Below are 12,469 nucleotides of genomic sequence, written 5' to 3' on the forward strand. Positions count from 1 at the left end.
AGTCCAATAACTGCCGGTAGCTTACCAGCATCATTGTTACCGGACCGGCACACTCGTAATGGGGCCCTATGTCTCATATACAGTTACATGAAGGGCCCTTCAGAACACCAATGAGCCCGAGCACTGGAGACTTTGACAAATAAAGAGCCTAGTAATTCTGAAAGAAAAGGGAAATGCCCCAAAAGCAGTGGGGTCTTAAGCTTTGTCATACGAGTAATATTGTGGATCACATTTTTGCAAGGAAAAACTGAACAGAGTGTATTTGCGCAAAATGTCCCCTGTTGTGCATTATTTCCTAATGTATTTGTCTCAATGGGAAACTCCCATTGAAAATCGCTTTGTGAACCAGGACCCTTGTGGTGTGTGTAATGCTTTCTTCTGAGCACAGCCTATGTTAGCCTCCTTAGCATTAAATCTGCTAACGTGCCCCTTTGCTTTCAGGTGTGACTTCCGCTCCGGCGCAGAAAGAAATTCCTTCCTGTTGAATTCTGGAAGCAGCAAAGGCAACCCGATTAGTATCAGCGAACGCATTCAGATAATCGAAGGGAAGAATAAGGTATTTTGCCATTTTAAACAAGCAACCCACACACGTGTGCCTTAACAGCTCAGCGGGAGACATTGGCATTCACTTATCTGCCTTGGGATTGGGTTATGATAAAATATGATGATATACAGTAGCCCAAGTGGCATGCGAAGACCATAGGCAAAGAAAGTGGGAACGTGGATAAAAAGCCAATATATATATATGTGTGTCACATCAAGGTTTAGGTTAGCGTAGGGGATGATATTGGGAGAGCCGAGGTGGAGGTCAGGGAGATATTACTGAATCTACTGCTAAGGTTTCTAGCAACTGTGCTATCCATGCCCTTGAAAATTATGCAAAGGGTCTTAAAGGTCACTTTGGTGGGGGACGGGCAGTATTCTGCAGGGTTTGGATGACAGACTTCAGTTGCATTATTGCTATGTGCCGTGTTCTGAGCTGCTGAAAGGTAGAGGAGATGGTATCAAAGGACATTCTTATGGGCTTGGCATAGATCAGGGGCCAAAGAGTGAGCAGCATCTGGGTGGCCACATTGCACAGTGATGGCTATTTGTTGAATTTGAATTCCAGCACCGTGGTGGCTGTGCATCTCCATGGATTCATTGAGAAGATGACTGGTTTGACTATGACTATGACGGGACGCAGATTCTGTAAACACTCCTTCCTTCTTGCTTTTGGCGGGATCATGCTGCAGTCCTCTTTTTGTTTCCATGCCTCTTCATGCACAGCATGTACTCCATGATGTTGCTGCACACAAGGAATCCGCCCCAGTGATCCCTGTGGTGCCTCTCAGTCTTCATGTCCTTCATCCTGTGACCCTGCAATTCTTGTGAGATCTCCCACCTGCTTGGGGGGGAGCTGCCCACGTTCCTGTCACTGCCAACCTTGCACCAGTACCTGAAAAGGGGAAGGCCTGCAACCGTCTAGGTGAGGAGTTCACTTTGTAGGGCCATTACTGTGATGTGATTCTTGGACACAGGCTCCCGGAGATGACAAAGAGCCGAACCTGCGCTTCTGCTGTTATACTGCAAAGCAACTGGGGCTGGGTATCAAACGGATCCTAGAAATATTACTTCTGTCTTGCACTTGTTGAGTTTCCAAATGCTTGGGGACATCCCAAGTTTGACAGTGCCAGAGGCATTGTTTTTGCACAGGCGTTTCTCAGTCTTTCCAGCAATGCATATGTAAACTTGCCAATTGTCCTTGTATGAAAAATTGAATAGACTGTCCGCCATTAAATAATTTGTGGTCTTACAAGATCATTATTTGGGACAGAAACGAGTCCTGGGGTGGTACTCGGGATATGGGTGTGATGTTGGGGAGAATGCCATTGAAGTTTAGTTTCCAGATATGACTGTTAGGAATGAGGCAAAGAATGGTAGCTCTATGCTAGAATGGCTTGAGGTTCTTAAGGACAAAGCCATAGTCCACAGTGCTAAAGTCAACAGAAACATGTTTATGTCGGTGCCCTCCTTTCCTCCTTTCAATGGGCCTCATTATAAGTTTGCCGGTCCAGTAACTACGGTACTAGTAAGCTTGCCAGTACCATAGTTACTGGACCGGCAAACTATGAGTTGTGCTTGCGAGTGCCTTTTCGGACCGGCACCCGTGAGCAGACCATGTCGGATGCACCGGCACCATTCAGAATCCGGCCTCCCCATTCCCATTGAGCCCTATGGGGCTTTAATGGGAATGGGGAGCATTTTTTTCAGCACGCGGGAATGGGCAATTACCGGGTCCAGCAGGCCGTAATGACCCAGTAATTGCCCATTCCCGGGCGTCGGTCTCATAATGAGGCCCAATGTGTCCTTTTCGGACTTTCAACACAACTGTGGCTGTCCCTTCTCCTTGGTGAATAACAGGCAATAATGTTTTCGATAGTTAGTGAGACTCTATTTTCTTTGGAGTTAGACACGTTGGGCCCCATTACAAGATGGCGGTGTGGTACAAAAGTCAGAGTACGTCCGTACCAAAATAATAAAGGTGATGACTGGAAGGTTTTGAATGAATCATAACCCCTGACATTGCTCTGAGTAAGCTTCCAGATTATTGTTCATCAAACTGCCATACCCTTACAGAAAGGAGAAATACTCTATGCAAATCAGACTTGGTCTCATTGGGCATCATCAAGGAGGTGTAGCTTTGGTCTCATCGGGTGAAACAAAGCTGATTTGCATATGGTCTTTCCCCACCTGTAACGGCATAGCAGGCTAAAAAGAACAATGGTCTGGAGGGTTGCACAGAGCAATAAACTGAAACTATACCAGGAAAACCCCAATTTTGGGGTGTGCTGCCTTTATTGTGCTTAGAATTGAATGTTCGATCCGCCTGTTCTGTGCATTTTGCCTAACACAAGCATTATGCCTAATGCCAAGGAGTTACAGAGAGATTGTTGTCATCTCTGGCTTGTGGTGTCAACTAGATGCTTAAAGGCAGTTTGTGTACATGGACCTCTTGTTTTCTAGATTATAGGTCTTTAGTTTGAAATCTTAAAGTTTGAAACCCCAAGGTTTGGCAATTAAATCTCAAGACTGAAAGGTTTCAAAAGTATCCTATTTGTAAGAAAATGCAAGTTTGGAAATATTTTATTCTGGGTGCATTTTATTTATTAAAATCATGTTTTAAGTGCTGTTTCCTCGTCTTCCAATCCTTATACTCAATCCTTTTTTTGCTAGTGTTATAGCAGGGCACAACCCCACTCAGTCCCCTTTTGCCCTGCTTACTCTATCTGCCCTTTTCCCCAAATGCCCTTCTGCCCTTTTTAGAAAGGTTTTTCTTTTAATAATAAAATGAGGGTACAGCCCTTGTTTCTGTGCCACAACCACCTGAACTCTTCCTTCTTATTATTTGTACAGGTTACTTCTTTTTATATAATTCTGATTCTCCATTTGCATCAGAGTTGCTTTTCAATCTTTTGTCTTTACAAAGTTTTATTTTCAAACGTGAGCCTGAAAATCCCTGATTCAATGCATAACATCTAATCGAGCAGGCTTATACTATGGGCAGTCAAGGGCTGGTGTGTATCCATGCCTGTGCATAGGTCACAGAGCAGGCGGGCGAGAGAATAATTGACCAGCATGCTTTTGTAGCCACTACTGGGGGCAAATTATCTAAATTTTGCCATTAGACAATAAACTGGGTCAATGAATGTAGAACCAGTTTTGCTGATTGTATAATAGGGAATGAAGCAAAACATGTCCGCTATCAGTATTATCTAAAAAATATCTTCACTATGGGAAAATGAAAACACTATGTTTGCAGCGTAACATAAAAGAAATGCAGTAAACAGCTTTCTTTTTATATTATGTAGCATACATAATACAACAAAGTCTCAGACCTTTTACCCAGTGCAAACATCTTAGATATTATGGCTTGGGACAAAACATGTTTTCTCCATTCTATAATACCTAAGCACCAGAAGTGCTTAATCCAAGTGCTCCATTTTTACCACTGGTACAAATGTTAGTAGTGATAACGTTAGTCTGATAGTGCGAGACCCGGGTGCAGTGGTGCGGTGGAGAATAGATCTGTGTACAGGAGCAGCAGGAAGTTGTATAATGGCTCCAAAACAAAATGGGAATGCTCTGAAAAAATGCTGCACATATTAGAATAATGATCAGTGAAAATACGGCACTAGTTGAGTCATGGAGAAAGGTCATTTTCAGGTGTCTGAACACAGGACAAACTTTGTAATAACAAATATGGACACTATGGGCCTCATTTTAACTATGCCGGTCCGGTAACAGCGGTGCTGGTAAGCCTACCGGCACTGTTGTTACCGGACTGGCACAGATCGACTCTGTGCACCGGTGCCGTCCCGCCTGGGAGCGTCAGGCTTGACGAGCGGAACGGCACCTGCCAGCAGAGTTTCACGGAAGCACCGGCACCGTTGTTAACCGTGCCGGTGCTTCTGTGGTCCCCATTCCCATTGACTCCATTGACTCCTACGGGAATGGGAATTTACAATTACCAGCACTTGACTTCCCGGAACAACGGGGTTGTAATCCCCTGGTGGTTCTGGCAAGCCAATGCGCCGGTAAAATTCGCAAGTCCGGCGTCAACCGGCTGGTTTTACCGGCACGGTTACCGCGGGACTTGTGATGAGGCCCTATGTTCTTATTTTTCTAAAACTATGTAATTATATATGTTCAGTTAGATTTCAAGAAAATTCATTTATGAAAAAATAGCAGAGGTGCAGTATTTGAAAGCAGCTGCAATCACTGTAATACTTTAATATTAATCCTTGTACCAATATATTTCATTTACGATATCATTTAATCAGCTTATTTGGTGGGGCATTAACTATAGAATCTACAACAACAGGATATGGGTTGCATTTTAAAAGCTGTCCTAGCATTACCGGGAATCATACATTAGTAATCCTTCCACTGCTCATTACTACCCTGGTGGGGGGAGCCAGCCAATCAGGTAGCTAGGAGCATGGGCTGAAACCTACAAACTCAGCCCGCGTTTTAAGCTGCCTGACAGTTGGTTTCCCCCGCCGCCATCTTCCCCCGACCCTCAGTCCCCTTTTCCCCCCCTACCTACTTTATTTCGCCAGCAGCAGCAAGTGCCGCCGCCGCAGCCGCTCCTTCCCCTTGGCTCCCGCAGGCCACTATGGAAAGGAAAGAGGGGCTCTGTACACAGCCCTGCCTTCCCTTTCCATGTCAGCCATCTTAAAACTCTTAAGACAGTATTTGTATCCCGTACTATTACTGAAAATTGTTTATTTTGGTAACCCGGGGTACTAATGGCCTTAAGCCGTTTACTTGGGCTGCTGGGTCATTACCCCCATTCTATCCCTTGGAACGGGGGCTTAACGCCACATTAAATGTTCAGACACAGCAACATTACAGAAAGTGTGCCTTTGTTTTGTTATGGCATATATACACTTTTTGTGCAACAGCCTTTTCCCGTCAATGTTTATTGTAACCATTGCATTGACACATAAAATGGCCAACTCCATGTTTCCGCTGAATACAAGCTTTTGGTGTTGAAGATTGCTTAACCTTTGTGCAGGATATCATTCATACATTTTGGGGTTCATTGTGCTGGGGTGCAAAATATGGAGCTGAATGAGCATATGGGTGTTTCACGCTAACCCCCAAAGAAAGATCTTCATTGTGGTGGATTTAGGGTAACTCGAGTACAGAAAGACAGAATGACTGCTTCATAGGGCTGGTTTGATGGCTCAGGGGCGATGTGTTTGTCTAGGAAGCAACAAAATGATAGGTTTGAAACCCAGGCATAGAGACTGGTCTCTGGATAAAGCACGTTACAAAAGATGAATTAATTATAGCGGTTGTTGTCCACAGTTGTAGTGAAGCAATTAAAAGGGCACAGAAAATAAATGATTTGGCGTAAGGGCCTTTTTTGTGTTTGTGTACTTGAAGATGAACAAAGTGCTTCTACAGGAGACTTCACAAATACCTGCCAGACGAATAAAAACCTGCCTGCCTCCACCAACAGCACTGCGCTAGTATATTAAATGGCAAGCCAAATGCTGTTTCGGCTGCTCTCGAGCTCGTGTGGTGCTATAGGAAACACAAATAAAAGAGATTATATAGGAAGTGGTTTTATAAGACATTCTGTAGGGGATGATGCAATTCCGGGTGGTGCCAGCTGGGATCATACACAGGACACAGCACACACCAACCCTGAATCCATATTCAGAAAAGACATTATTTTTCGTTATGTGCAAAGGAAGCGCTGGATTGTCGATTGTCTTGAGGGGATGATGCCATCATATGATGCTGGTCTCTTGCCAGGGAGAGGAGGTGGTGTTCTGGCATTGTCATTGGCTAGAGTGCTAAGCTTTAACCTGCACTCAGCCCTATTTAATTGCAAGCTAGTATGTCCATCCCGACAGTAAATTCACCAACTGTAAGGACTATTTGCTCTGAAGCAAGGAAGTCATTTGGGTTTAGACTTTGCACAGATACTGCATGTCAGTACAAGTCCCTGATCCCCTTTTTTGACTCCCTTGTAGCAGTGTGATGAGATCAATGTTTGCTTTAGCACCCGATGTTCATTTCACTTTTACGATTTTGCTTTTTATATTTTGTTGTTGTATTCTGGGGTTATTTATATGCATTTACTTTGATGATTATTTTTCCGTAATAAAGTTCTTTGTCTCGTTTTACTTGTGGTTGCTTAAAACGAACATAGGCATTCAATTCAATGTATATCGTGACAACATCACCCTTGTTTTGAGGGAATTGCCTTGCCTTCCTGTTAGTAAGCGAGTTGTGTTTACATCTCCGTCCACAGTGCTTTGTGCCTTTAGGGGACTTGGACCCTCTTTTTTGTTCTGTAGATTCAGACCATTCATCCCCCGCCAACAAATTCTGTCCCTTCTCTCACTTATTGGTTGTGGTTCCTAAATACTGATTATGTAAGATCGGCAACAAATCCTTTTACCATCTGCCCCACCTTACAAATCCATCAGCATCTCCACGTACATGCAAGTTTGAAGTGGGCATAGATGCTGTGAGTTCTCAGGAAAAATGCATGTTTTTTTCATATATATATATATATATATATATAATACATACAATCCACCTGACACGGATATGGGATTTGGGCCTGTTTTGGTAATAGTGTAAGTTGAATACAGAAACCTGTGTCTGCCAGGATTTCAATCTTAGAATTACGCCATCCATCAAAATCAATCAAAATATCATAGTGGGGAATGCAAGCACGTTAGGGCATTCATCGTTGCATGCATACTATTAACGGGGAAAACCAAAATGACACGTAAAGACATACTACTCCTGTATTAGCTTATATAACATCTGGATTGTTTGCTTGACTTCAGGGTTTTTCAAATGATGATGACAGGGCATCTTTAAGGCTTTACTTGTCTCGTGCCAGGTTCCGTTTCTTCTTGTAATAGTGGAGAACCACTTACGCTGTTCTCCAATGTTATCCTCACATCGCATGCCTAAGCTAATCTGCCCAGAACTGGGTGGGGTGACAAACCCTTGTTTGGTGTGGGCGCTGGCAGTTGTTGGTGGTAAGATTCTTTGTACTTGCATGAGAATTATTGACACCTCAGTCTTGAGTTCTTATTCCGCATGGTAGTTTAATGTACTTATAGAGCATGACAAGTCTGGCATCTGGTGCCATGTGTGGTGAAACAAAAAAGCTGACGCACATTTCGACCGTAGTCTTTATCAAGGCAGAAGTTATATGAGCAAGCTCGTGGTGGCGCATGTCGGAAGGTCACCCTGAGGAGGGTGCTGGATGCAATCTGGTTAGCTCATCTTTGTCTGGGTAGGTTTGTCTAGATGCCAGACTTGTAATGCTCTATAAATAAATGTTTTAATAAACTAATAACTAATAAATGAATTAGCATACCTCATAGAGGAGATTAGGAGGGGGCACGGGAAGGAGTTGGACCTAAACATTTCTAACATGGTGGGACCCTTCCTCGGGGACAAATCTTCTTGTAAACTCCTCTAGACTTCCTCCCTTTCACATCCGCCTGATCAAAGAGACTCCAAATATGATCCCACTGCTGTGACTTCCCCATTGTGCTGGCAGACCTTCCTTTAAAGCACCGGCTCACACCCTACCCACTGGGACTATGTCCTGTTCTACCGAGAAGGTGCCAAACCTTCCCAGGCATAGAACAAAGAGAGCCTTCAGGGCCAGGCCCAACCTGTTGTGGGTGAACCGCATCCTCAGACAGTAATATGCAAAAGCTCTAACAACTCAAATAATCACAGGAAACAAGTTGACGATAAAATGACATCAGATGGTTTTGGCAATGAATAACCGTATTTCCTTATAGACCACTATAAGAAACCAGACATAGCATTATATTTATATATAACCAAAATGCCAGCAGGCCTTGGGAACACACACACACACACACGCACATATATATGCATCATTTCAGCCATCTGTGCCTGCTTTTAAAGGCAGCCCGTGGCTGGTGGAATAGTTTGGATTCCAGTAGGAACACACATGTTACTGTGGGGCTGCCATGATGCCAAACCACAAACAGTGGCTGGGATATCAGTGGACAAGGTCCAGTAAATAAAACACATGTATACTATACGTTTTCAGCATTGAGCATTTAGAATGTAGGGCCTGCTTAGCAAGGCTCACATTCTGAGGCAGAGAACCAGTATAATTTTGCATTAGCAAGCTCAGGATTGCAAACCTGCACAGATGGCATTTCAAAACACGCGGGAGACCCCAAATACCACGTCGACTCCTGCCCATGGCTAGAGTCACTCTGCACCGTGAAACACAATGATAGTGGCTTTCCATCCTGTCCAGCTCGTCCTCGAGAACATTTATCCTCAGTCGTTAACTGAGGGCCTTCATATGCTGCTGGAAGTGGTTGCCCGCGGTAAGGCACGAGGGGCATGGATCAGATTGAACACAGTTAGGTTTCATACACGAATGTGATACGTTCTTGGTGGGAACGGAACAAATAAAACAGGAGAACCTATGTGCTGGTCACTTTAAGAAATGGACGCCGTTGTATTTGAGAACCCTTCTGGTGGTGGTTTACGCTCCTGTAGCCACACACGTGATGTGTAACCTCTAGTTAACTCCCGTGTGTTAAATATCCTTGGCCTTTGATGGTTCCAGTGCACAGGAAGCTTGGCCTATTAGCCCCTCCTGGAAGAGGCCACGCCACAGTGTCAGCCCACAAGTCTTTGAGCAGCACTTCCTCTGCCAACTCTCCAAAGACACATTAGAGGGCCCAAGTGATATTGCCAAACAAATGCGTGACACACACACACACACGTCGATTCATAATGATATAATAGCTACTTCCACTTTTAAATGCTCCAGTTCCCACACCCTGGGACATTTGACTTCCCATGTGTGAGTTTCCCTTGAACTTTCTAAAATGAAAGACCTCTATTTTTAGTTCCTGACTGCACATGCTCCTCTTTTTTTCTAGCATAGAGTTTGTGATAACACATGAAACATGGTCATGCTTACAAGCATGGAAAAGCAATGGCTAGCATTGTGGATACAGGCCATGACCCGAGTATAGGGATGTTTGATTAGGGTAGAGTCAATATGGGCAAACACCTTCACTTTTCAGAATGCCAGGTAATGCCAGTAGAACAGCTTTGCTGAAGCGAAGCTTTACAGGGCAGCTATAGATGAAACAGAAGAAAACAGCACGTGCATCACTGGTGATAAGAACGTTCTTGATGCATAAGTAAGAGAATAAGGTACGAGGCTGTATTTGTATAATGACAAAATATAATGGGTGGATAATTTGGAGAAAGGAACATGAGAAAGATTGGTGTCTGTCCAACGTGTAGTTAGCAATGTACACATGGAAGAGATAGACATTAGTAACGCTGGAGCTAGCAGATCTAAACCTGGATGACACCATGAAACCAGCGTTTCTATTACACGGGCACTGGCTGACTGGACATCACAGGCAAAACCCCTTTCTGCTCCTGCGCTTTCCATGTACAAATTAGTGGAATGAGACGCTTACGTCCAGTGAAGTCCACTGATGTTACTGATGACTACCAGCCCTAAAATGTTTCACTTTGTTAAATGAAAGCACAGGGCTGCAGTGGTCGAATGTGAGAGGGACCGGTTGTGAGTAGCGTTCCACTACTTTTATTTTTTACTGTTAACAGCTCCACTACTTTTTGCAACCATTCTCACCATTTCAGAGCTGTTCTTAGTGACGTTAAAGCACGTTTCTCCACCTTACCACCGCATACCAATTACAGCTAAACTGAAATCCATTTCAACTCAATTGGCTGTCAACCAACTTGACTGCAACTCTTGGAAAATGTGTTGCACGTTGCTCTTTTCCTTCCTACTCTGTCCCCCGCCAGAGTCACAGTTCCACTACTTTTCCGGTACACTTATATCACTGCGGGACTGCCAAAGTGAGGCCCGGTGACATGGATTTCATTTGATTCCCTGACCCTATAACACACAGAGAAGTATGGGTGCTATACCAAAGGATAAACCTTTTTGACTTGAATACCAAACTGGCCATCATCAATAGCAAAACACCAGGCCCCCATGCCCAAGAGGACCCACTGAATGGTTAGACGATCCCATGGTGCCTATCGCCCTATAGTCATCACCACCTCCAATCATCAATTTAAATCTTACACTCCATGCATCAATGCAACAAAGCACACCAAGCAGGGGCTCTATTGCTCAGATAACACCCACAACAGGTTAAACACTCTTATCAGTTCTATCACCCAAAAACTTGTATTTCCACACCTACTCATACTCGAAGGAGAGCCCTAGTTAGTATGCAAAAGAGCATTACACCTGGTGCTCACGTGGCAAAACAAAACCCATGAGCCCAACTCACGTAGACTCTCACTAGCAGACAGTGGGTAATTCAGAATCTGCACTCATCAACACATCAGGATAGGCGCATCGCCCCTACCCTGCTCCCCGTATCCCCTCCCACTCGCTCTCATCCAGAACCTGGCACCAAGAGGCAAACGAAATGGCAGACATCACACTGTGTAAGACTCCGTTCCAATACGTTGCTTGCATGGGTGGTGACAGAGCACTGTTAATCAAGGATGTAGCCACGTTATAACAGTGCCAGATTAAACCCTATGGGGGCCCCTAGGCAGTCGAAATTCCGGGGCTCCCCTCGTAAATTATCCCCCAATACGTTTTTAATTTTACCAACCAAAAATTTGAATAAACCAATTTTAGGCTGAGTTGAAAACATGTCTGGGAGGCAGTGTTCCCTTCCCTGTATTATACTAAAGCTGGCATGGGGTAGTAGCACTAATGGGGCACCCTTGACCACCTACAGGCGCTTTCACTTTACCTTACCATGCCTACCCTACACTGACGAGGAAAAGCCTGGCCTTGTAACTATCGCCCCCGGGGCATTACCCAACTAGTAATGCCCCCCTCCTCGGGTTCTATTGCTTTACTAGAGTGCCACATGAATCCGCACTGGGCACTATCCTGAGCACATGGTTAATAGAGCACAACATGGATCCGCACTGAGCCCTGTCCTGAAAACACATGGCTAGTAGAATGCTGCATGAATCCGTACTGAGCCCTACCCTTTCCATTGCCATTATTAAAGACATAGGGCCTCATCACGAGTTGGGCTGTAGCCCTTAAATGTGGTGGTTATGGTATTACTGCTGCATTTAAGGGCTGGCCCTATCACGGGTTGGGCGCTAAATGGGCTGTTTTACCTCCAGCTTTTTTCTGGAGGTGAAAATCCCATTTAGCACCCTGTTTTCGGCAGTATTACTGCCGGATGTATTAGCCCGCAGTTTTAGCGCCGAAAATGCCCCATTGGATCGAATGGACCCAATGGGGAATGGGGATTTACTGTTAACGCCCAACCCGTGATCCGGCAGTAATGCTGCCGGACCGGTGGGTGCTAAGGCTATTACAGTCGGGCGGCATTACAGCCGAGATACGGCCCAACTCGTGAAGAGGCCCATAGAATAAGGGCTAGATGGAATACTGTGACTCTTTCCAGCTCTACTCAGATATGATGCCCCATGAGTGCTGGATATTGTCTGGATAAATACAAAATAATTAAGCTGTATAGACCAAGGTCGGGGACATTATTGTGGGTTAATACCCATCCCCAAGTTACTGCCTGAAGTCAACCCAAGAATAATAATTTCTGAGGGGCATCATCTCAAGTGATAATAACCCCTCCTGAGATCATTAAGGCTATTAACACCTGGAAGTTGATTAAATAAGACATTGGGGGTCATTCCGAGTATGCAGGTAACCATGCCGCTATTAGCGGTATGGCTACCCCCATACCGGGTACCGGGTCGGGGTTCCTTGAATGAGGAATTACCGGGCCATTCTGATCTTGGCGGGCCCGGTAATTCCTCATTCAAGGAACCCGGACCCGGTACATCCCCATTCGATCCCCCTCAGGGCTCAATGGGAATGGGGAGGGTGCTAACA

At 44.8% G+C, this 12,469-nt stretch overlaps 1 protein-coding gene across 1 annotated transcript in view; it reads left to right on the forward strand.

Annotated features, from left to right (window-relative positions):
• Nucleotides 1–12,469, forward strand: part of FLT1 (fms related receptor tyrosine kinase 1) — a 577,293-nt gene that overhangs the window by 173,321 nt on the left and 391,503 nt on the right. The window contains exon 11 of the mRNA XM_069639312.1: nucleotides 442–556. Coding sequence (XP_069495413.1) covers nucleotides 442–556 — 115 coding nt within the window. The remainder of the gene's footprint in view (nucleotides 1–441; nucleotides 557–12,469) is intronic.

This window comes from Ambystoma mexicanum, chromosome 7q (genome assembly GCF_040938575.1).
Source record: "Ambystoma mexicanum isolate Mex_15411 chromosome 7q, UKY_AmexF1_1, whole genome shotgun sequence".
NCBI lineage: Eukaryota > Metazoa > Chordata > Amphibia > Caudata > Ambystomatidae > Ambystoma > Ambystoma mexicanum.